This window comes from Mus musculus, chromosome X, assembly GCF_000001635.26.
Source record: "Mus musculus strain C57BL/6J chromosome X, GRCm38.p6 C57BL/6J".
Lineage (NCBI taxonomy): Eukaryota > Metazoa > Chordata > Mammalia > Rodentia > Muridae > Mus > Mus musculus.
The window spans coordinates 57080573-57107334 of record NC_000086.7 but is presented as its reverse complement, the minus strand read 5'-3'; the positions used below and the strand labels follow the sequence as shown (position 1 = coordinate 57107334).

The window sequence follows — 26762 nt, the reverse complement described above, 5'->3', positions numbered from 1 at the left end:
TTTGGAAGCTTTACAGTCTCTTCTTTGCCTTGTGTTTAATTTTTGCTTCTGTAGAGCTAGGCATCACTCAAATACATGAGAATTTCCAGCTCTCGTGAAGCACTTTTGGTTCTTTAAGTCTGTAAAGGTCAGAAATGAGTGTGTGTTGTGGCGTGAGAGCCAAGATTGGTGATGAGTCAGAGCCCACCAGGCTGCTGTCAACTGGAGAGAAATGAGCAGGTTTTCTAATCTCCAGCCATGCAGGAGTTCCCACAGCATCAAGACTGATCAATCCAGTGAGAAAGTGGCACTTCTTGCCTCCTACCCCCTACTCAACTACCACACCACTGGACTATCAACTAGAGCATAAGCGAAGCCACACTTAGTACAAGAGGCCTAGCTACCCCCTTGTGTGTAAAGAGTGCTCTACATTTTGTGAGGGGGCAGGATGGCACATCCTCTAATTGCAAAAGTAAAATGGCAAAGTGAATATGAGAAGGCTTTGGATTGGAACTTACTAGAGTCAGGTGAGAAGAACAGGACAGACCTAGAAGTGTACATTAGAGATTCAACACCAATCAATCTGGACAAGGGGTTTGCCTGTGTGTGTCAGAGGATCATAGGGTCTCCTGATAGCAGGAGTTCTCCCCAACCCCTTCACTGAAATAGGAAATTGGCATTTTTCTTCAAGTGTAAGTTTCCGGGCTTTGCAGCTGAGTGATCATGCCAGTTTCTGGGTTTATAGGAAGCTTAGATGAGATTGTAGATGCCAAAAATCAACCAAAGACAAATTAAAAAAATCTTTAGAATCAGATCAGCAGTGTCTAAAAAAGCATAGGTTTATTATTCATCCCCCTCCAGGCTATTAGGTAACAGCAGGTATGACATAAATGGGGAACACTGATGCCAGGGGATTCCAGGGTTGTCATGTGGCAAGTGCCCAGACCATACAGAAATGATGCCGTCTACAAGACTAGAGAGATGAAGCCAACTGAACCTTGTTCCTCCAACTTAGCAATAACTATTGTGGTATCTACATGGATGAGCCCAACAGTTTAGTGCTAAAAAAGAAAGTGGCCACCACACAGTTACTACTAGCTCTGAACTATAAGATGGACATGCATAATTGTGGGCGCTAGTTAGGCTCCTATTCATCAAAGCAAGGGGTAACAGAAACTCATGAAAGTGCAACCAAGAAATGCCCTGAATCTTCTAGAGTAGGTTCTGCTCCGTGCTGGAACAAGGCACTTGTTCAATTTCCATCTCAGATTTCCCGACAATAGTCCTTTGAATCAGTTCTCTAGAACTGAATTTTCTAAGCGAAATATTTCACTGGACATATCCCTATAGAGACTTTCCAGTTCCTCTCTAGAGTCTAGTCATGGGAGATGACTAGCAACCTTTTGCACACCGTTTTTATTTGGCCTTTCTCTAAGGAAGGAGTGAGGTTGACTGCAGGCTGATTTAAGCTGTAACACTTTGGGCTGATTTTGGTCCCACAATTCAGTCAGAGAAGCAGAGCAGCCTCATAAAATCCCATGGGCTCCATCTTGGTTCAAAGGACAATGCTGAGGGCCCATGGCATCCGAGGAACAGGACAGTAGACAAGATGAGGTGGAACAATGAACAGCAGGCCGGTTTCTGTGCATCCACCACACAAGAGCTCTTTCCTACATTTTATAAGCTAGGAATTGTTTATGTTTTAAAACCCCTGCCATCAGTCACAGTTGCAAAGAAAAAGCACAGTGCAATGTAAAAGAGAGCAGCAAATTCGCCTGATTTGGTATTTCTTAGCAGCAGGGACAGAAAGAGACGGTGATGCCTCTAGGAATTCTGGATCCACGGGAGAAAAAGCAGTATCAGGCTGCGCGCGTGCGCACACACACAAATTCTCTTCATCCAACTGAGGCTAATAATAGTAGGCATCTCTTCTTCGCTTTGGAGATGGGCTTCCTGAAAAACAGGGTAAGCGTGATGGTGAGGAAGCTGGTTTTCAAATCGAGTGAGCCCAAGTTGGAGTCCTGGCTCACCAGTACCTTAGCCTGTCTGAGCTCTACCTCACTCATATTGAATGGATGTATTAAAAAGAAGTACTTCCTAAGGTTCTAGTACAGGATCATACGTATCACTGGCAAGTAATGTCCATTGTATTTTTTATCATACTTTTTTCACAGTTCTTTTGCCTGGTTAAATGCAATGTGGGGAACCTCCAAAAACAAACAAGAAACAAAACCCCACTATGCTTACTTAGAGCCAGATTGTCCATAGCCTTGATTTGAACTGCATCCTTAAATCTAAGGGAGGCACTTCATAAACCACCTTATGATAACACTTGCAAAAGAAAATTCTTTAAGATAAGAGACATGATTCTATCAATTATTTATGCTTTTTATTTCATTTTAAACTTGACTTAATTTTGGCCTGTGTTTAATCTTCAAACTTATTGAAATTATACCCTGTGATCGATGTAACTTAAAATACCATGAAAACACACACACACACACACACACACACAATCTACCACTGAGCTGTACTCCAGAGTCACTTAGTACTGTTTCAATGGCCAACTATAGCTAAGTATTATTCTAAGCATTTACACATATTATTTCATTAAAGTCCCACAGAACCCCTATGTGTGGTTACTGTTTTATGCTTGTCTTAAAAACGAAGCAACTAAGGAACTGGGAAGTTCAAAAACTGTAAGCGAGTATCTGAGACTAGTAAATATCAGAGCTGAAATTGGAACCCTGAGCTTTGGTTGTGAAGCGCTTGCATTTCTACCCAGCCTGTCCTCATTTTGAAGCTCCTAATTTCAAATTCAGTGTAGAGCCCAGGGTCCTGCCCTTGGGCCTCAGACACATTTTCCCTGACTGCAGAATCAGTCCCCTCAGTGGGTGGTGGAAAGCTGAACATCTGGAACAGCTAATCCTCATGGATTCATTCATCTTACCAAGTCACCTTGACTGAGTCAGGCTCAGATGAAAGAAGTCAGTAGAGTTGCTTCTCTGGCAAAACGAGAGAATGTTCTACAAATTTTTGCAAAATATACAGTGCAAATGTAGACTCTTTGAAACTGAGAACAGACCAATGCTACCCATGAAAAGCTAAGACTATAAACAAAGCTGGAGACGCTTCCTGCTACAGCGCACACTCTTCACATTTGTTTGCAAGGCACAGAGCTACACTGTGAAGGTCTGAACCTTATACCTACTTTCATCATCAAGACTGGCACTGGCAGCTCCACGAGCACAGATTTTCTTCTTGTCTAGAAAAGAAGATGAAAAACATGAATGGCAATGAGTCCTCAGACTAGGCTAGAAGCCTGTAGCACCCCAGGGATCCCAGCGTGCCTGCCCCTTACTTTATGGACGCAAAATGTGATTTCTCTTATCATATTCTGAGAAACAGAAGTCTGGACATCAAACAACCTTTGGAAACTTCTCCCATCTCCCAGGAAGAGCTAATGAAGGGTCTCTAGCTTGCTCAGTGAATTTTGGACAATCAGGCACTAGTGAATGCAAGGGGCATCAGCACTGGGAGGGGTATGTGAAGAGTTCTCCAGATGAGACCTTGATAATAAACATTAGTATGTGAATGCATGTCATGGTCTTGGGAATACACAATGCCTGCAGCACCCTTCTTCCCTGATGTGCTTCTAGTAGATGCTCACTAAAGGGTTACTGAATTGAATTGGAACTGTATAGAGCTGTTATGTTTGGAAAATGCTAATTTGAGCCATCTGTTTTCTAAGCAACTGTTGAAGCAGGATTCTGCTTTGCATATGCATGCGTATGTGTGTATGTATGTATATATATATATACATACATATAGATAGATAAATATACATGTATACATACATACACACACACACACAGTTGGTCTTATTTTCCTCCCAAATCCAGATTTTTTTTAAAAAGATAGGAGTACAAATTTTTAGCAGTTTCCTAAGTGTGCCATTTGCATGATTTCTTCTCTCTATATATTGCTAATCAAACTATGGAAACAGTAAAGTCCTATTTTAATGGGAAATTTGTTTTCAATGTGGGCCATAGTGTCAGACTTTGTGGGCTCTGTTGAATTGGTCCTTTGTGGGCTGTATGCTTAATCACAGCAAACAGAACATCCAGTGATTTCCTTTAGGCATAAGACCACATGCCTGATTATAAGACTGTGAAAGAACATAATTCACCCAGGGTACAGAATGCTAGAGGATGCAGACTTGTTTGCATTACATATATATATATATATATACACATATATATGTGTGTGTGTATGTGCATATGTAATATGCATATGCATACACATATATGTAATACATACAAATATATATGTGTGTGCATATATATGTATGTATATATATATATATATATATATATATATATATATATATATCACTTCACAAGAAAGAAACATCTTATCACAGAGTGCAAGAATACATTGCTATTTTGGTGAAAGTATAATGCATTCAATTCTCTTCCATCTCTTCTTTAAAAGAAACAAACAACAACAAAGAAGGGACTCTTGTTCTATGAAGAGTATTTTGAATCTAGCAACTATTGAGTGGAAAAATATTGGGTGAATGAATGAAGAAAATGTGAAGAAGCCTAGAGAACTTTTTTGTGTGGGGGGAGAAAAAGTGATCAGGGTATAGAAACCCAGAGGCAAGCAAGCAGGACAAGCCCAATGTCCAGGAGGGTGCCACGGACAGCTAGACACTGTTGTATGTGCAGTCAGCTATGGGGCTGCCTCTCTGATTGTCTTGAATTTTAATGTGTGGAGCAGATGGTTGGTATAGATTGCCCTTGGTTTTGCCCAGAATTCTGGCATCATTGCAAGTTGTCAACCTGTTTGGAGAACAGAGTTTGAGCCTGTAGGTACGTCATAGAGCTCTGTTTTGCGAATAGATTATTTAGTGGAATGGAGGTAAATGAGCTCTATGATTTTAGGCATAAGCCCATCACTTTTTCTAGGACGAAGCCAAGTCAACAGACTGGGGAGATTATTTCAGGCCAACTCTACCTGTCTAGCTCTCTCAATGTATTACTTTAGCCATTAAACTGTGTATGTGAGTGTGGCCTAATGAAAATATATGTAAGTTTTAAATAAAATAATGCCCCTTGGCAGCAGCCTTATCTATGTCCAGAGTGGCAGCAATTAATCTTAGCCCCTAATGTCATGCCAAGTCACTGTCAACCACAATAACCTTGAAAGTGTCTATAAGCATTTCCTTACAGTGGACAGGGTAGGGAGGCAGGTTCATGAGCGATCCTGTGCTTCCAGCTATCTTGGCAGGGCTGCAGTTCTCCCTGGCAGCAGGTTCCAGAGGATGGTTTTGGTATCTATCTTGCTGGACTAAATGTTGAAGGGGCCCACATCTCCCATCAGGGTAGACCTCTGGAGTCAGATGCCTGTCAGGAAAGACATGGTAGACCTCTGGAGTCAGATGCCTGTCGGGAAAGACACGGTAGACCTCTGGAGTCAGATGCCTGTCGGGAAAGACAGGGAAGTAGGCAGGCGCTATGAAGCCTGGCCTCGCTAGGGAGGAGAAGTGCCACGGCTCCAGAGGAAGTGCAGAGGGGGTCTTGGGCATGGACAGTGAGTGCTGATCCATAGCCTTAAGACCATATTCATCCAAGCTGCTGCTTCTGGCACCATTTTCAGGAGATGCTGCTGGCTGTGCAATTGTCCAAGAAGAGAGATGCCTCTGATTCGGGGGCATGCTCTTATCTGGAAAAGATTTAAACATTACATTAAGGATTTTTCCAAATGTCAAATTTGGAATTGATTATTTCTGATTAATGTATAATGTAAATTTTATTTATTTATTTATATATATATATATATATATGAATATACATAATTTATTTTTATTATTTGGGTACAAGAAAGAAGTGGGTATATAAGTGCAGTAGAATGGCCATAGCAAAGGTCAGAAAACTAGCTTTCAGGAGTCAATTCTTTCCTTCCCTGATGGGTTCCAGGGATTGAGCTGAACTCATCAGACCTGCTCAGCAAGTGGTTTTACCCACTGAACAATCCCACCAGCCCCATGGTATATTTTTTTGACTTGAAGTAAACAGAAAAAAATTTTTTAAACCCACACTAACCACAGTGTCCATAAATAGCTACTTTTCCTCTATATTTGTTTATATAATTCTTCAGACTGATTTTGCTTAATTAAAACATAATGAATATCATTGAGCATAGTGGCACATGCCTAACTTTCATGCTAGGGAAACTGAGGCAGGAGGGTTGGCTTAAGTTCAAGGCAAGCCTGAGCTACATAGGGAGTCTAAGAGAATTCTGGGCTACAGTGTAAGCACTGTCTCAAGAAACAAAGAAAACAAACATCCTGCCACAGCAATGAATAGAGCCAAACACAAGCATTTTTCCAAGTTACTAATTTGAATGTCATCACTTCCTTTCAAAAGCTTTATGCACAAGCTTAAATTAAAAAAAATAAGGTAAAAATATAAGCATTCGTTATTTTGACTGAATCCAGAATGGCTACAGAAAGTTATGACATGATTTAGAACAAGACAAAATGGAAGGCCATCCCATTTCTGGGTGAGATACAGAATGCACATCATTTTATTTTGGTCAGGATCATTCCCTTTTGCTTCAGGAATAAGTTGGATTTTAGTTCTTTTTACTAAAGAAGTCTTTAATAGTATCAAGTTATTTGAGAGGAAACCAGCACACAACTAATGCAGACAGTAGCTTTTCAATGACTATATACTGTTCTCTGACACAGCAGTAATGGAGTAACAAATATTCCACTTGTGGGCACCTCAAGTGTTTACACTTTAATTATGTTACTGACATCTCAGTAAACAGCTCTGCACATGCGTCTTTGCTGCCACATGAAACAATGGGCCCTTAAGTAGTTAAGCGTTTGGTTTTGTTCAGTTGCTGCTAATGTTTACCTCTATTTTACAGCTGATATTTTAAATACAACAAATAGGAGAACTCTACAGAATGGTACAAAGAAACTAATGCTTACAGAAACAAAGTTCGGAGCAGAGACTAAAGGAATGACTGCCCCACCTGGGATCCATCCCATAAATAACCACCATACCCAGACCCTATTGTGGATGTCAAGAAGTACTTGCTGACAGGAGCCTGATATAGCTGTCTCCTGAGAGGCTCTGCCAGTCCCTGGCAAATACAGAAGTGGGTGCTCACAGACATCCATTGGACAGAGCACAGGGCCCCCAATGGAGGAACTAGAGAATGTACTGAAGGTGCTGAAGGGGTTTGCAGCCCCATAGGAGGAACAACAATATGAACTAACCAGTACCCCCAGAGCTCCTTGGAAGTAAACCACCAATCAAAGAAAACACATGGTGGGACTCATGGCTCCAGCCACATATGTAGCAGAGGATGGCATAGTCGGTCATCAATGGGAGGAGAGACCCTTGGTCCTGTGAAGGCTCTATGCCCCAGTATAGGGGAATGCCAGGACCAGGAATGGGAGTGGGAGGGTTGGGGAGCAGGGGGAGAGGGGAGAGGATAGGGGATTTTCAGAGGGGAAACTAGGAAAGGGGATAACATTTGAAATGTAAATAAAGAAAATATCTAATTTTAAAAAAAGAAAGAAACTAATGCTTACCTGTATTGATCTTTCCCATAACTCTAGGAACTGAAAGTTAATCCTACACATGAAAATCATAAGAGACTGGACCATAGTAACTAACTATATTGGGCTGGTAGGAAACTGAGCAGGAGCAATGAATGCTCAGTAGGAAAGTAGTTGCTTGGTCCTCATTCTACAACAGCAGAATGGTTTGGGCCAACAGGTGGTACCATTTCTACTTATCAAGTTCATGTGGACCGACTAATGGAGACAGAATCTCCTTGAGTCCCGATTCTAATTCCATCTGGGATATCAGCTGACCGATATCTCAAATGTCTACCATAGCTCAGAACATGAATGGACATTTTCCCTGATCTCAGCATCCACCCAAGAAAGAGGCTGCAGGGAAAAAATTCTGCCAGGTGGGAGAGAAAGATGCTGCTTAAAGCCTGGAGCCTCTTTCCTTTCTAAGATAATGGAGAAGTGGGCAAGGAAGAGGACCATGACTGTGATGACAAAGAACTGGTTAGCATGGGAGTGTGCCTGAGATACTTACTGGTTCCCTTCTCCTCCACAGGCACGTCTTTCAGTTCTCCTGAATTTTCAGTTTGACTGGATTCTGTATAAAATAAAAAAAACCTTCTTACAGGCTGATGCAGTGTTGCTAGAGTGTCCCTAACCATGTTAGTGTTGCCTGTAATGCAGATACTCAACGTAAAAGAAGCCAGATCACATGTGGCACAGGCATCCTGCTCAGCATCTCACATCCCTCATAATGAACAATGGCCATAGTAGTCTCTTTTAATGAAATTGAAGACAGGGAGACATATTGGGATATATTCCTAGGGGTAAATGTTACTTTCGAAAGTTGATATTTCTAGCTACTAGCAGCTCAGGGCACTGTGTGCCCTGGAACAGAATGGTTAAGCTGATTTCATATAATCAGTGACCATGCTTCATATTTAATGGGAGTACTGCATGTCCTAAGCACAAATTATAAACATAGCTTAGCCTCTGACAACTGGGCAGCTTTTGTCTGGACTGGCTTTACAGATCTCATACATATATGCCTCAGGTACACACTGGACATCTGAGAGGTGGAAAGCACAGCCACAGGGGTTCTGAATATTAACTGCTTTGTTCCAGTTAAGGGGAGTTATGTAGTATACCACTGGCCAATGTCCTACATAGTCACTTGGTGTGCCGTGGTACAGTTTGGATGCAAGAGTGAGGGAGTGTACATGAAGATTCAACCCTGAAATCTTACCACCCCAGTGGTTGTGTATGGCCTGAGAGTCCACTTTTTCTAAATCAGGCTTGGATGCTGTAGCCCATAGAGTGGAAACTGTGCATTGTGTGGGCTACTCTTTCTCAGGCTTCTTGGGTAACTACACCTGCAGCAATGTATATCTTTGGGCATAGGGTGGAACCTTAAACCATGCCTTAGACAGTCTCAAGGTTGCTGTTGCAGCAACAGTCTTACCCTTTTAATTCCCTATTGGTGCATGTGCAAGAGGGCCTAAGAGGTGCTTTCTCAAATCCAAAATGACATGAATGGCTGGAGAACATTTGAACAGTTGGATTCAGGGATTTCTATTTCAGTAAGAAGGTAGGTGGCTTCCACTCCAACTGTAAGCATCTAGACTCTGCCTCTAGAAATTTTGCAGCTCGTTAGTCCTAAGATCAGGAGTGTCCAGGAAGTCAGAAATGCTGTTCTTCACTTCTCACTATTTAAGTGGTAGCCACTGTTCCCTCCTTCTAAGAACATCCAGAGACACCAGTATTTCCACCCATGCACACTTTTGCAATCCCTAGAACCTACTAGAAGGCCTTTCTTGTACTGTAAACTTTCCATTCCCATCAGGGAATGATCCTGCCTCACTGCTTGGGATGTAAGCCCAGACCTCCTAATCTGGACTACTTTCTAGACACACAAACTCTAATAGCATCCTCTCAGAAATATAAATGTTCAATCTAGAGTTTATCCTGTTCCTTTCTATGGCTATAACCTGCTCGTTTCCTTCACAGAAGTAGCTACATAATTCATTCATTTATTCACGCCCTAATGTCCCTTCCTACTACCCAGTATGCATGGGGCTAGCTTATTTCTCCTCTCCACCATGATATCACCATGGGAATTCTCACCATGCCTGGCACATAGCAGGTCCTAGCTATATATTCAAATGAATGCATACACATATTCAGTTACAATTATTAGAACATATAAATATGCACAAACAATAGATATAGATATAGATAGATAGATAATTGCAAACATGTACATACACTCATAAATGTATTCATGCATATACAACCCCCCCCACACACACACACACCTCCTCACTGAACTATTCTAGGGTTAGCAGGGAACTTCTTTGGGGACACATTCAGTGTGTAGTCAAACTACAGCCTTGGTTATTTCATCACCAACAGTTTAAAGACAAAATCAAAGATACAAGCAAAAATTTAGCTGTAAGGATGCTTTTATTTTTTATGAGATATTTTCTTCATTTACATTTGAAATGCTATCCCCTTTACTAGTTTCCTGTCTGAAAATCCCCTATACCCTTTCCCTGCCCTGGTCCCCAACCCACCCACTCCTGCTTCCTGACCCTGGCATTCCCTTATACTGGGGCATATGATCTTCACAAGACCAAGGGCCTCTCCTAAGGATGCTTTTATAAAGTGATGTGAATACTATGTCTAAAGGTTAGCAATAATCTAGATGTTATAAAATTAATAAATGTCATCTATCTAAAATGTGATGCTCTTGAACTATAAAATAATGTCAAAAAATATGTAACAGTGACATGAAGATGCATCATTCTGCTTATTGTCAAATAAAATATAGATTAAAACTATTAATGCAAAGTGGTTCTATGTAAAAAAAATTGAAGCATGTGTACTTGTAATTTCTAAATTTTCAAAATGAACAGATTATTTTCAAGGCAAATAAAACCAGTTTTTGTTTTTGTTTTTGTTTTTAGACAGTCTCACTATTCTTCCCAGATTGGCCCTGAACTAGTCTCAAACAATCCTCCTGTCTCAGCTTCTTTTGTTGCTGGGACTACAAGCAAACCTCACTATATCCAGCTAAGTAATCTAAATCCAAAAACATTTTAAAAGTGACTTGGCTTTAGATATCCTAAATATGCTTCACAGCTGTGAAGAGGAATATATAACTGATTGGTTGCCTTTTCTCTGATTTCCTTTTCTACCTCCTCCTCCTTCCTTCCCCATCACTCTTCCCCTCCTTCCTTCTTTTTTCTTTTCCATGTCTTTAGTACTAGAGCATTATCACCCCATACAGCAAGGCACTTCCTTTGAAGCACACACACACACACACACACACACACACACACACACACCCCACAGATACATAGATGCACATAAACATGCTCACGCATGTACACTCTACAGCAAGAAAGTCCAACTACTTTTGGCCACCACGGTCTATACATACCGACTTTGCGCTCTCTATCCGTGTGGCTGGTGTCCGTCCGTGTTTTATTCACCCCTGAAACAAAAAGGCATGCTGTTTGAACTAACTACTGAAAAATCATACAATTAGGAGGATTCACTTAGAGAGAGACACTTCTATTCTGGGACAGCGAGGAGGTCTGCTCAGATCTATCTTCTCCTTCATAGTCACTGCTCCAAGGCACCTAGTCTGTTTGCTAGATGCCCCGGTTCATTTTCCTAACTGAAAGAGGCATGCAAAACGTGCAAAACGTGTGTTGGTGTCTTCAGTTGAATGGCTGACAGCACTGTACAGGGACTCTTACCTTTGTGGTAAGATTGACAGGTGTCTAATGTACCTCAGTCTCCTAAGGATTTCAGGTGTGTGCACTACACTCAACCTGCTTATCTTTGAAGCCTATCTAAATGGTGGTCTATTTGAGGAATATAGGAAAGCAATTATTTTGGCATGGTATCTGGTACCTTACAGAGGCTAGGGACATACATAGGCACAAGACCCTTTCTCTTACTGGAAAGGAAGGCACCACCTTGGCAGTACTCAAGGGACCATAAGCTGTAGCAGGACTGTATTTCACATAGATATCCTCCACAAGATGAAAAGCCTGGTGCTTCTTTCCTATCCCACTAACAGTAGCAGATAGGAAGCCTTTGAAAATGTCTGTGGGGAATCTGTGCAGGGTCAGGTCAGCACCCCTAATCTTCTCCTAGCAGCCCTTGGGCATGTTTACCAGGTATACAGTAGTGCACGTGGGATTTGTGCTAAGAGGACGAGAACAGAAAAACAAGGGTTAAGATAAGCCCTAGAGGCACCAGGACCATACCCTGCCTCAAGACATCACAGCTATTGAAGCTTCAGCAGGTACTGACTCCGAAGTCCCCAGTATCCTCTAAAAGAGGAGATAACTTGAAGGTCTCTTCAGCTATTTTCTTTGCAAAGTGTAGTCATTGTATATAATACACATATGATTTAAAAAATAATAGCTCTGACTTGGGGAAAAAAGCCAGGATATTTGGTGGCATTTCCATATAGGTCTCTGTGTTTGGGCCTTGCATCGTTGGCTTGACAGAGTGCCTTTAGAATGTGGGCAAATCTCATCTGGGTGCCTGTGAATGAAGGCCTGTTCTCTTCTGCTTGGCTGAGCTGAGGCTGGGCTGCCTGAGGTTGGCCTGAAGGGGTTAAGAGAATGCTAAACAGCAGTCAGTAATGAAAGGTCGCTTCATAGATCCCCACTATGTCTGAGGCTGGCTGTGTGTCATATAATACCACCAATGAGAATATCTACTAGCCTGGACTTCTTTCATGGGGCCCTCCCTTGAGGCAACCAAGCTTGGTAGAAGCCAGACTCCTATGATAAGGAAGGCCTTGAGAGAGACAGTTTTTCCTTCAGTTGCTCAGTCAGCTGATGAAATATTTGCTTAGCCTCAAACCTAGTGAGACAACGTGTAGGGCATCTGTGAGATTGTCATGAGGAAAGTGCAATATTCAGGAATCTAAGTGGAGAAGAAAGCCCTCTCACCACTCTTTGGCCTGTGGAAGCTGTTTCCTCAAGAAAGAAGGTTATGCCCAAGCTCCCCAGTAGGCAGCAGCTCCCCAGACAAAATCAAGGTGAGGCCGCAAGGCCCAGAAAAGACTAGAATAGTCACACAGCAAAGCTTTCATACATCATAAAAGCTCATGGGAAGGGGCTTGATGTTCTCTGACCCTAGTGTTTTAAATGCAGGCCTTCATGTCCATAATATCCATTCAGAACACGGCGCTAGACTTGTGTGGCACCACCCCTACAAATATGGCACTGTGCCACATTGTCACTATCCATTATCCCATTGACTGCTCAAAAATGTCTTAGATAATTGGCAGTTCTCCATTGAGGAAACAGGTGCAGGCTGATGAAGTGGCACCCACTGAGAGAGGGAGTAGTCACCAGGCTAACTGCTTCTAAGGCTGCGCATCCAGAAGTAGCTCTTTTCTGTGGTAGCCTTATCTAAGGAGTCAATGTGATGTGTCTCCTCTGAACCTTCCATTGGATCTTAATCTCTCTTGTGAGGTATTAAGAGGGTCAGAATGGACCCTTAGTCTCTTGCCACTCAGGAGGGTTCGTTGGAGGATGATTAGGGATTTGATAATGACATCAAAATTGGTATTGCATGCGGCTTTATGACAAGAAGGAGAGAAGCCAGATACTATACATACTCAACTGGTCCCTTGCTATGTGATACACTGCATTACATGGTCTCAGGACTCTGTCAATAATAAGACACTAGCAGAAGTAGGCCCTTGGCTCAGAACCCTGTACCAAAATAAGTCTTTTCTTCTTTTTGAGACAGGGTCTCATGCACTCGAGGGCTGGCTTTGAACTCCTTATAGCTGAGGATGACTTTGAACTCCTGATCTTCCGGCCTCCATGTTCCGGCCTCATATGCTAAGATTATCAGCGTGTGACACAACACCCAGTTCATGTGGGTGCTAAAGCTCAAATCCAAGGCTCCAGGCATGCTAAACAAGTACTCTACCAACCGAGCAACACTCCCAACACATTTGTTTTCTTTGCAACCTGCCCAGTGTGTGTTATTATGCTGTGCTCCAAATTAGTTCCATTCACCCAAGCAGCATTTACTAAGTTACTTCTATGAGTCAGGAATTGTGGGAAGTAGTTGGGAAAGATTGAGTATCCGCTATCATATGTTCTTCCACATCATCCTACTCCACAAGATTCTGAAACTCACATCGGTTACGCAGAAAATGAACTTCTAGGAAAGAGGCAAGTTCTGCTAAGGTCAGCACACCAGGTATACACAGATGCCTTATCTACTCCAGAGGAATAAAGGCAAGGATGATGGAGTCTGCAAATAGATGCCCTTGCCTACAGACGGGGGCTTCACGTGTCTACTTTGCATAAATCTCCCCCACTTAGTGGTCCATACGTCCTCTTAAGAAACAAGCCATGTGCATGTGGCCACAGAAATAGTGAACACCTAGAAACATTTAGGCCCCAGTCTGCAATACATGTCAAGAATGTAAAAAGGACCCAGACTGCCTAATGCCATCAGACACAGAGGCCACAGTGTCTAGAGTTCATGAATACTTTTTACAAGTCCAGACATTTTTACTTTAAAACCAAAAGACTATGAAACTGATACTCTTACAGATGAAAAAACGTGAACACGGTCTGGGTCAAACTCATTTTTGTACAAATGCCATTATAAATTATAATTATTGCAGAGGAAGGAATCGATGAGGGTAAAAGTGTCTAAAGTCTGTGAAAGGCATACATACCATGGCCTCTGCTCCATGTCCATGGCTTCCCCCTGAAACCTGAATGTTTTAATTACGCATTGTGATAGCTCTCTTGAGCAACAGATATCCCCATCTTTGTGAGGGGTGGAAGAGGCATGTGGCAAGACTCCTCCATTGGCCTCTGTCGGGCTTTGACCTTGCTTGCCAGACCATCCACTATTGGCTGGCAGGAGGCTGGGACGTCTTTTATCTTATCGAGGAAACTTTGGTGTTCTTTCCCTCAGGCCAATCATAAGAATAATACCACTGATAAGCAGCTCAAAGTGGACAATGGTAGAGCTCTTATTGTGTGCAGAGCAGCAAACTCAGCCTTTGAGACAATCATGGAAACACTGACATAGGTCGGCTTATTTGACTAAGAACTGCCCATTTTATCTTGTCTAAGAAGTGCTGTCATTTCTCAGTAGGCAGTGTGACTTGCCTTTACCACACACACACACACACACACACACAAGAACCTGGAATACCTCAAAGACCTAGACTTTCAGTGAAAGCTTCCTCCTTCCCAACATGCTTACCGTTCTTGAGGGTCAAATTGTCACTGTGACTTGAGGAACTGCATTTGTGGGGCCTCTTGAGGTTACGCAGAGCTCTGGAGAAATGTTCATCCACCATACTGTTGATGTCCCCTTCGAAGTAGGTGAAAATGACAGAACCGGCGTTCCACTCTGTCTTTACCGGTTTTTGACTGCTTTCAGGTATCCAGACACCATTCTTCTTCATTTCCTCCATTTTCAGTGAGTGACAAAGGTGATAGCTGTCAACCAAGTGAAAAAAAAATGTCCTTGATCTTATTTTTACTAAGTAGCTCAGTTACAGTCTGGGTAAATGGCATTCTTTTCTTCTTATTATTATATATTTTTTTAAATTGTCACTTACAAATGAGTTTCAGAAGGACATTTTCATACGATGCATAACATACTTTGACTATGTTGTCCCCATTCTTAAGGATAAACAGTTTGCTACAGGGCCTCACTGGACACCACAAGGAGCCACAGGGTTCTTAAAAAACAAGCAAGCCCAATACAATCAGGGTTCAGAAAACAACATTTCAAAGCTCAGCCATGCACTGATAATGGCCTTCTATTACAAAAGAGGGATTGCTAAGCAGCTCTACTATAAGAGAACCAGGAGAGTGGAGGTGGTAGAATGTTGAGACCAAATAATAAAAGTAAGTCCCTCCTAGAGCTACCTCAGGCAGATTCCCAGAGGACTTGGCCAAGCAATCAAGGGTGGGCTAGATACTACCCCTCAGCACTGCTTTCCAGTCTGACATGAAGAAATGTGTAAGAAAGACTCCATGATGTATAGGATCTCATAGATGGGCAGAAAGACAATCTATTAATCCTTAATCTCTCTTTTTTAATATTCACAAGATTAGCTAGATTAAATATCTTCCATGCAAGATAATAAATCACATGAAAGCTTCAAGGGCCTCCTAGTGTCCTATTCTGCATGAGACTGTCCTGCACAGCAGCCATTCACTCCATCCTAGAAACTAGCGGTGACTGCAGCACCAGCTCAGAGGTCTTCAGACACACATATTCATAACAACAACAAAAAATTTCCAAGTCCTATTTCTTTCTTTTAGTTAAATTTTTATTAGATATTTTCTTCATTTACATTTCAAATGCTATCCCCAAAGCCCCCTATACCCTCCCCCCCCCCCCGCCCTGCTCCCCAACCCACCCACTCCCATTTCCTGGCCCTGGCATTCCCCTGTACTAGGGCATATAATCTTTGCAAGACCAAGCGCTTCTCCTCCCATTGATGGCGGACTAGGCCATCCTCTCAAGCCCCTATGGAAGAAGTTATATCCACAGTAGTGGAAAGCTAAAGGCTACATTCTGTTCACGGCTCACCACCTGTTTGCGGAACTGCCTTGGAGTTGAACTGTATCATCCACAGCAGCATGCCCAACCTTGGCAGATCCTTCAACTAAGAGTCTCTATTTGCATCAAGGCCAGAGCCTGGCTCCTTTTACAGGGAAGTAGTGCCCCAGGACTGCTTGTTTACCTTCAAACACAAGCTGACTTGTTACGTGCCCAGGCTACAGATCTATATAATCTAGCTAATCTTGTGAATATTAAAAAAAAGATTAAGGATTAATAGATTGTCTCTCTGCCTCATCTATGAGATCCTATACATCATGGAGTCTTTCTTACAAATTTTTTCCATGTCTGAGCACATATAAGTGCTCAATAAATGATGAACGCCATTTCTTGTGGTGGAAGTAAAATGCATGGAAGTCATAGATTAGGAGTCAGAAAGCCTGAGGTTTTCCCCAGCGCATAACCTTGAAGTGGAGGACAATAAATTCCTCTCCCTTCTATTGTTCTTAGAACGATGTGAAGCGTGAGTTCTTCAGCCTAGTCTTTTATGGTTCTTTTATGGTGAGATGATGCTGGAGACAATAGGAAGGAATCTGGCAACAAGCTGGGAAAGTTTCTAATGTATCCCAGGCTGTCCTGGAACTTGCTTTGTAACCAGGCTGGTCTCAAACTCAGGATTCTGCCTGTCTCTACCTCTACCTCTTGAGTGCTGGGATTAAAGGAGTGGGCCACTGCAGCCAGATTCAGGGGTGCTTTCTAAATGGCTCTCCTTTGGGAATCACTCTAGCCAAGCCATGTATACATGAATATTTCTACAAAAGCACTCGTGACAGTTGTGTTCATCATAGACCCCAAAATGAAATGGCTTAAATGAGTCTTACCTGGAAAATACATTTTCTGTATACACACAACTCAGGTAAATCTCATTATATTGTGTGAAAAGAACAAATAAAATAGATTACACATCATAAGGTTTCACTTATATGAAACAAGCACAAATAATCTATGGTGCTAGAAGTCAGAAATCGTGGGTGCTTGTGGCATGGAAACTGAAGAGGAAGGAGTGAGAGGGAGCCCTCACCAGCATTGCCAATGTCCCAGAGATTACACCACCACCACCACCACCACCACCCACTCACCCACCCACCCACCCACCCAATCACCCTCCTCAGTGCATGAAGGTCTCTCTGTGTAGCCCAGGTTTGTCTCAAATGCATATTTTTCTTGCCTCAGACTCCTGAGAGCTAGGATTACAGGGACCACGTGGTGGCCGCGTCTTTCTTTTGTCTTGATCAGGGTGGTGGTTACACTAGTCAAAACTCATCAAGTTCTACACTCAAGATCTATTTCACAGTAGCTGAATTATTCCTCGATAAAAGTATGACGTATGTTCAGATTTGTGGAGATGACAATACAAAAAAAATGTGTTGGGAAGGATAAAGGAATGAGTATGTGGAGACAGTAGCGTTTTAAAGCTACAGTCTATAGAACACCTAGTTATGCCAGAAGCTGCACATATATCCTCTCCAGTTCTCTGACCCTCAAAGTAGGCATTACACCCCCATTTTAAAAGAAGCAAAGTAGATGTTAGAGAGGGTGAAATAAAACTAGGTAGCGGCAAAGCTGCCGGTCAGATTCCAGGCCCTTGGGCTCCAGCCTCCGTCTACATCCAATTATCCCTTCCTCCTTACCTGGTGAGTGGAAAAATCTCTGTTCCTCTTCTCGCCTCGGTCTCCCCACCTATCAAATGTGGGGATGGGACAGACCTGTAATCCTCACAGGGCCGTGAGCCAGGACACTGAGGCAGCCTTATGAATTCTCTCAAGAAATGGAAAGGCTCCCGCTTTTCGACTTCCGGACTTTCCTTGAAGGCTCCACCTGTCTGGTACAGCAGGTGCTGCTTAGTCTTTTGCAAGACCGTCCTCTTAGGCGCCACTTCGCCAGCAGCCACCCTGATTGGCTAAGGCCTGACACAGCTTGCGATCCCTTTGTTGATTTCCCCCGAAGCTACAGAGAAAGAACTAGCCAGATTCTTGCGATAGCACGCCACAACCGCATTTCTAGTTTCACTGGGTATACACTAAGAAAGCACATGGCAAATGACCAATCCAGGAAAAAGCTAGAGGTCACCCCAGAGGCCACCTTTTAGCCAAGCTCACTTGGAGGGCTAAGCAGAAAAGTGGAGACCCTGAATTGACCCCCAAGTTCTACCCCTGTGCCTCTTTCCCTCTCTGCCCACAGGAACACAGACTCAGCTAGTGTTATTTATCAGGATCCAACCTAGAAGGGATTCTCTGGGCTCTACTTGACTCACTGGGGAGAAATTGCAGTTGATGTTTAAATCCAGAGAGTTGAGCTGGATGTTGCGACTTAACCACGTGGTTCTAGCTTGCTGAGAAGGCTAGAGTAAGAGGGTCTTTTGAGCCTAGGAGTTAAAGACAAGCCTGGGTAATACAGTGAAACCTCAAACAAGAGAGAGAAGGGGGAGGGGATGGGGAGAGGAGTAACTCGATTCTAAAAGCATACACATTCTGAGAATTATCAGTTGGCTTAATCCCTATGAAAAACTCAAGTGCCTCATCTTCCAATGAGCTTTGTGTAAGTATTCCTGAATTTAAAAAAAGGGGGGGGGGATCTGGCCTGTACAACACTGACTCTAAGGAGATATCAGGAACAAAAAATAATGACCCAGAGTGTTTCAAGTAGACCCTGAAATATTTTCCAAACTACTGTAGTAGAACATCTCAGAAGTAATTCAAAGCTAGAAGTCTAGCCTCTGGTCTGCCCCATGGATAGTCTACTGACACTTTTACCACACTCCTGCAAAATACATTCAATATTTCTAAGTTGGGGCGCAGAGTCAGTGGTGATGGCTATCAAAATGATCAGTTGGAGCCAAAGCTCCTCCCCCTCCCAAGGCCTGATTAAATCTCACTTAGCACAGTCTATCAAGACCGCCAATTCACTCCCATGTGAATATCCATCCCTCTTCCTACTATCAAGTCTCCAGCTTCTCCTACCTTAATTCTCAGCAATTCCCCAAGACAGCAAAATCCTCCAGTTTTGGAGGAGCTCAACCACTGGAAGCGAGAGCTGGAGATGTGTACCCTCCCTTGAAATTTTCTGCCCCTCTAGCTGGGGTTGTGCAAGGCGTTTCCTTCTAGCTATCTATTAAGAATGCGGAAAATGCACTCCAGCGAGTCAACCTGGTTAGGCACCTGCAGGAATGAGGAAAACAGATGGCTATTTTACATTTCTTTACTTTTTTCATTAAAAACTATATTGTGGTATTGTCTCCTCAACTGGAAGCTGATTGTTTGCCCCAAACCTCTGTGCACAGAATCAGACACATCTAAGACACTGTTGTTGGGTTCCATCAAACTGATGTCATATCAAATCTGGGGAGCTGTCCTCCTAAGACTTTTGTTCCACATGTGTTATCCTCCCTCACTTTCCTTGAGAAGCAAAGGGAGCCAGGCTCTTGAAATTCTGGTCTTGTCCCAGCCTTCCATGGGCTTCACAGGCAGTGAAGACTTCCCTGAGTCTGCAGTAGCTCAAACAAGGACACCATGAAAGATCAGAGCAAGGGGCTCCTGTCTTCATTTGAAAAATCTTCAGTGTAATTCTTTCAACTGTGGTACCTTTTTGGTGTCAAACCTCAGATTTCTTCTTTGATCCTGTGTTAAACAGCTTTTTATGAGTGTAACAAAATACCTCAACAGGGCAACTTAGAGCAGTAGCTCGCAAGCCTTTGGGGGATTATAGGACCCTCTCAGAGGAGTTGCATACCAGATATCTTACATATCAGATGTTTACATTACAATTCATAACAGTAGCAAAATTACAGTTATGAAGTAGCAACAAAAATCATTTTATGGTTGGGTGTCACCACAGCATGAAGAACTGTATTAAACATTCACAGCATTAGGAAGGTTGGGAACTTAAAAGAATGGTTGAGCCTCAAAGAATGATTTACTTGGAATTAAAAGTTTCAGAGGACTTGATGTCCTGGGATTGGGAGGGGGGAGATACCTGGGGGGAGCGCCCTCTCAGAGGTGAAGGGGAAGGGGAAAGAAATTGGCAGGGGGTGACCAGGAGGGGGCAACATTTGGGATTAAATAAATAAAATAATAACTTAATAATAAAAAACGTTTCAGAGTTTTCAGTCTGATGGAACAAAGCACCATGGATAGGAAACACAGATCATAAAGGAAGCTTCTTGCCCTGTGGTGACCAAAAACCAAAATAGGAAGGAGAAAGCAAGCAAAAGGTCTGTCTCAATGTCCCATTCAAGGGCACACACACCTCCAGTGACTGAACCTCTTTCCATTAGGCCCCATCTCCTAAAGTTTCTGCTATCTCTCAGTATGTCATATAATATATATAATATATTATATATATATATAATCACACACACACACACACACACACACACACACACACATACCACACACACACTCTAGGTGGGTTAAGTACTGTGAAGACAAAAACAGTCATTAAGGGACTTAGAAATGCTGAGCTAGGGTGCTGATTCACGCAGGGTAATGAAGATGGAGTTTTACAATAACATTTACTTTCAGCAGAGCCCTGAAGGGAGAAAAGCATGTGGACCACTGGACCACTGATCTCCTGATAGAAAAATTTTCCAAGAAGGAAGATTATCTGCTCATAGTAGAGCAAGGAGGCAGTGTGGCTGGGGAGTGGGAGAAGGGGAAGTCTTAGGAGGGACCATATGTCATAAGTCCTCACCAGCCAAGACCTTTGGCTGTTCCTGAATGTAGGAAATAGTGGGAATAATCTGGGATTAAACTCTTTTTTTTCTAATTTTTTAAAAAATACTTTTATACTCCATATTCCATTTCCCACCCCACCCCCATCCACTCTCGGACTGCTCCACATCCCATAACTCCTCCCTACCCCACCCTGTCCCCACGTGGATGCCCCCACCCCCCACCCTACCTGACCTCTAAACTCCCTGGGGCCTCACAAATTCTAAAGGTTCTGCCTCCCAAATACTTTCTCAGCGTCACTAGACTGGCATCATTTCTTCCCAGGACCATCAGCACATCTTCTTAAAGAGATTCCTGCTTCTATCCTTTCCCCCTTCTAACCTGTTAATCCCAAGACTACCATGAGGCTTATTGTGGAACATTCACAGAATCCAAGAATTCCTGGGTAAAAGTTTGTACCAATTTTTCTTGCAACAACCATAATCCACCCTGCTCTCTGTTTTCAGCTTTTTAGAAATTGTTAATGAGTTTTTGGCTAGTATGTAAAGTAACAAATTTTATTATCACATAGTCATATACATCATTATATTTTGTTACCATTTGTCTCCCGCCTCCACTATACTTACCCTTTCCTTCCCTCTGCTTTCATATAACATATATCCCATTACCCTCTCTATTTCCTACATCCCTTAAGATCAGTTCCTACCCTCTAATGATTCCCTTTCATACACACACACACACACACACACACACACACACACTCACTCCAGAAAGTAACACACATATTTATATGTACACACACCACATAATGAGACTCATATTTATATACACACGCCACAGAAAGAAACACACATTCATAGACATACACATTCACACACATACATAATTTTAAATCTAGGTTCTGAATATAAGAGAAAACATGCAGTATTTGTCTTTTTAAATCTAGCTTATTTCACCTAACGCAATGATCAGGTTTCATTTATTTTCTTGCAAAAGATTTTATTATTTTGTTTTATTTTATTTATGATTTAATGTTTTTATGTCTATGTAAAATTCCATTGTGTATGTTCACTGGATTTCTTTATCCAGTCATTCACTGATGAACACTTGAGCTGCTTCTGTATCTTGGCTACTGTGATGGATTTGTATCATATGTTGACTTAGGGTCCTTCGGGTATATACCCAGAAGTGGTCTAGCTGGGTCATATGGTAATTCTCCCTTCAGGGTTTCAGAGAAACTTCCACACCTCTACCATCACCTGCTTTGTATTCCAGCTTGCTGTGCCTCACCCTCCAGGCATCCCCATGCCTTGCTCCCTCACTTCCTCAAACCCTTGCTCAGTTACTTCTCTCTAATTCTCCTAGCCAGAGAAGCAGTGCTTCTTACTCTGTGTTCTGTTCATGCACATTGTAGTTCACTTTCTTTCACCGTGTTGCGTTGCATATTTTAAGTTTCTCACATCTTATAAGATAATGCCTGGTATATAGTAAGGACTCAGTGGATACTTCTTGAGTGGATGAGTGAGCTATGAGAAGAGGGATGAGTTATTGAAGTGTTTGCATGAGTAAGTAAGCATACAGCTGCAAGGGCGAGGAATCAAAGGCCTGTACTAAGAAAACCTGCGGTGAGGAGTCCTGACTTAGTTGGTGAACACAGAGACTCTCCCAGTGGAAAGAATGCTGATGCAGAGGTGTGATAGTGGAGGGCCAGGACATCAAAGGGAGTTGACAAGCAGAGAGGAGACAGCTGTGCTCTAAGCTGAAGAAACAGCTTGTGCCCTAAGTTGGGAGAGGCCTGGCAGAGCTGAATAGCATGATAAAAAGGATATACATCTCATACATCTCCCATACGTGTGAGCATCCACACACTGCTCTTTTCTCTTTTTCTACGGTGTCATTAACAATAAAAAAATAGCAAGGAAATCAGTATGAGAGGATGAGACTGAAGGTGGAAGGATTAGGTTTCAGTAGAAAGAGGCACACACACACACACACACACACACACACGCATGCGCGCGCACACACACAGAGACAAAGACAGAGAGAAGGAGACAGAGAGAAACAAAAAGAGAAGAGAGAGAAGGAATGATGTAATAAATATTTTAAAATAATAAGCTGGGAATGAAGGCATAACCCAAAGTGAACAGAGTTTTAGGGCTACATTGAATACTAGGAAGCCTTGATAAGTGGTAGAGGAATATATGTTAAGGAGTTACAGGGTAGAAGAGGGAGCATCAGATGTGTGATTTTTTTTTTCCGACAGGATCTCTCATATGTGACCCTAACAGGCTATGTAGGCCAGGGTGGCTTCTTTCTCTTGAATGCTAGGATGTGTATTATCACACCCAGACAGATGTGCATTTTAAAAACATCTGTCCAGCCACAGTGAGGCAAAAGGATTAAGGTGTCGGTGAGTATAAATAAACAGAAGGCTGTTCTCATGATTTAGGGAAGAGACAATGTTAACTGTGTGCGTCCATGAGATAACAACATGGTAACAGAGAGATGTCAATGGCTTTGAAAGATAGCTTTCTACACAATGAAATCAGCAGCCTTGCTACTTAGTTGAATATAAGGAAGAAAGGGTATCAAGGCTAACTCCCTGGATTCAAGGACTGCGTCAATCAGTGAGTGACTGTGTGTCTTTTTCCCTGAACACTGGAGGAGTGTGTTTGAAAAGAAAGGATAAAGATCCTCTTTGAGAATATTCTTTTGAAGAAGTGCTGAGAATGCTGTCAGGACAAATGTGTGAGTCATAGACATCACTGTGGGATTTGACACACATACACACACACACACACACACACACACACACACACACACACACACACGGCAAGGATGCAAAGCAAAAGATTGTCAATATTCTAGAGCCAGACTTCCAATAGTACTAAGATACAGAAGGTTCCTATGACTGGAAAGGATTTGCTAGATTTAGAAGCCTAGGAGGTCAGACATTACCTTAGCGAGAGGTTTTTGCTAGAGTAATAAAGCCAAAGAAGAGGAAAGGGGGATGAGGAAAGATGAGAGAAAGAGCAGGTACTGGTCACGTAGAAAGAGCTCTGCAGGCGTTTGAAGAACAGAGAGGGGAAAATAGAATAGAATGTGGGAGTAGGGGTTCCATCATTGCTTCTTTTAATTAAAGGAATAGATTTTAGTGTGATTAAAGGCCAATGGAATGAGTCCAGCTGAGAGCATGAGGTTGAGTACACTAGAAAAATTACGTTGCTTGAAGGAAAATTAATCAAGTGAGATAATCAGAGCAAGCAAATTAAAGCAGTCTCAGACAAATGTCATGTGTTTCCCTCATTAGGCTTTATATCATTAGATAAAATCATGCTCATATACATAAAATGAAAACAGAAGTAAAATTGTCTAGCGGAATGAAGAAGACATCAAGGAGGCAAAAGCAAAAAGAGGTTAGGGGGTACGGGAAAGAGAAGGTGTGCAACATACAATGTAAACCTGTATGAAACATTTTAAAGGAAAAATAATTTTTTTAAAAATGAAAGTGACATTAACAATAAAACATATAGCAAGGCAGTCAGTATGAGAGGTAAGGTTGAGGGGTAGGTAGATTAGATTTCAGTAGAAAGAGGCGTGGTCTTGTTTTAGGAAGAAAGCTGTTAGGAAGTACACAGACAAAACAGAGCTTACATCCTGGGTGCATAGGCTATGGAACAGTTGTTTCTATATTTACAGAACTCATAGGATTGAACTAGGAAACAAGAGACCTTTACTCAATTCAGCCTTACTGCGAGACATCCCTCTATTGTCCTGAGGAGTTCTCTTTCTTTGCCTAGTTTGAAAGTAAGAATGTTCTTTAAGATGAATGCTGAGACTTTTGTTTATTGTTTTGTGTGAGACAAATTCTCACAGTTTTCAGGATAGTGTCATGCTTTCAGACTTAGATCTCTCTCTCTCTCTCTCTCTCTCTCTCTCTCTCTCTCTCTCTCTGTCCCCTCAGTCTCCCAAATTAATTTTGGAAATGTGACCATGTAGCAGCACACCTGCATTCTACAGTTTCTAACAATTGTTAAATAATAGAAGATGCAGTTCCTAATGTTGGTATATTAAGAACTTAGAATGTTAATTTTTATTTTTTTATTTTATTTATTTTTTATTTTTTTGCTGCAAACTGCAAGAGGACTTTTTATTTCAAGAGCTCTCTTGGGCCCACAGTCATACACCACGCAGGGGTAGAGGACCGTGGCGCCCTGAGTAGCTGGGTAAGGGGGGGGGGATTTAAAGGAAGAAACCACAACTCAAGGAGGTGGGGAGGGCGTTGTTGGAAAAGAATATTTTTTAAAAGAATATTTTCAAAATAAATAGAAAAAGAAAACAAACAATCCAGAGAGTACTAGAAAGAATATCATGAGTAGAATGTAAAAACATAGACAGCCAGTTCGTATTAATGTATTACATGTATTTACATTAATGCATTTACATGTATTAATTCATTCAAATAATTCTACAAGGCAACTATTATAATTACCTAAGTTTTAGAAATGGAGTAAACAGAGACATAGTGAAGGTAAGCAGTTTGCCCAAGCCAGACAGCCTGGCTTTCTAGTCTATATGTCACATCACTGTGCTGGCAACCTCTCGGAAGCAGGACTAAAGTTCTGGAACTCCCATTCTGCTAACCCAGCAATGAGGGGACAGAGTTTGACAAGATGATCATGAATCTTCTAAACGGAGTCCCAGAAAAGGCTCCAAGTTGGCAGCAGCCTGGAGCTAGAGTGAGTCATGATGCAAAAAGCAGCTAATCAAGCCGAAGGTCTGCCAAACCAGGCTGACCCCTCTCCAGCTTCGTACAGTCTTGCTTATAGTGGTCACCTCTGGCTACACCCAGCAACAACGACTTTCTAAATAAAGCCTTTCTCTTGCACAGAAAGGGAACCCACAGTGGACCCTCTGGTTGGAAAGAAAGAAGGTGAATGTCCAGGTAACTTGGTGGTCGATATAAGATATGGTACCAAAGGGCATGTTAGTGCTGTAGTTACATTCTCTAATATATCTAGTAAGATTATTTCCCAAATTCTGGGCTACTGGGTATCCAGACTTCAATCAACCTGTCTATACTTGATAAGCAGAACTCTTTAGTAGTATGCAATCGTTTCCTTGAACAACAATTGAGAAATGGACAGACTAGGATGATGAGCCAAAGCAATGAACATCTAAGGAGAAAGCTAACCTCAAAAGTAGAAGACATGGCTTCAAATTCGAATTAGTGTCTTAAGAGATGTCCATGAGAGTATTGCATCCGTAGGACAAAATTATGCTGGTATGCAAAGGAAATCATAAGAGAAAAAAGATACAGTTCTTAAATAATTAAAAACATAGTTGCTAAAAATAAAATTAACCAATAAAACAAATAAGGAGCCATAGAAGTTATTTGGGAATTGTCAAATCATGTTCAAATCAGAGGAAATTGTAGATAAATCAAGTGATAATTTTGAGACAATTGTCTGTCAGTGAGAAAAGAATCAACCTTAAGGTTTGTAGACATTGAATCCATTCTCCCCTTTCTCTCCTGCTTTAACGTCTCCCTTCCCACCATACCTTTCCTATCATTCAAATATGACCATGTCTAACATCGCATCCTCAACCTCCATTCCCATTCTTCAGTCCTCTTTTTCAGGGTTTCTTGAGTTTGTCAATGGTTAGTCACGATCTCATTTGTTTTCACCTTAGATTCCCCCCTGAATCCACTGCAAATGGTTTCCACTTTGATTCCCCTGTATTTTCTCTTCAGCGCTACTAAATACAGTGACATAGCTCTGTCCTCTTAGGGTCACAAAGTACAGGTGGCCACTTCATTTAACTCTTTAAGCATTCTCCTCTTGGCCTCCATAGTACCAACCCATCTG

At 42.1% G+C, this 26762-nt stretch overlaps 1 protein-coding gene across 2 annotated transcripts; it reads right to left on the bottom strand.

The window, feature by feature from the left end:
• Window positions 1–794: 794 nt before the first annotated feature.
• Vgll1 (vestigial like family member 1) lies at window positions 795–19229 on the bottom strand. 2 transcript variants are annotated; one of them, NM_001313763.1, is made up of 9 exons: window positions 19183–19229; window positions 17854–18044; window positions 17044–17059; window positions 14849–15087; window positions 11019–11072; window positions 8112–8174; window positions 5212–5706; window positions 3191–3244; window positions 795–1932 (listed from the first exon to the last, which is right to left on the bottom strand). In NM_001313763.1, exons 4-9 carry the CDS (start codon window positions 15060–15062, stop codon window positions 1889–1891), a joined length of 924 nt encoding a protein of 307 aa, NP_001300692.1. In that variant the 5' UTR covers window positions 15063–15087; window positions 17044–17059; window positions 17854–18044; window positions 19183–19229; the 3' UTR covers window positions 795–1888. The 2 variants fall into 2 exon arrangements, with proteins under 2 accessions (NP_001300692.1, NP_573514.1); NM_133251.2 differs by lacking the exon at window positions 17044–17059.
• Between the last annotated feature and the right edge of the window lie 7533 nt (window positions 19230–26762).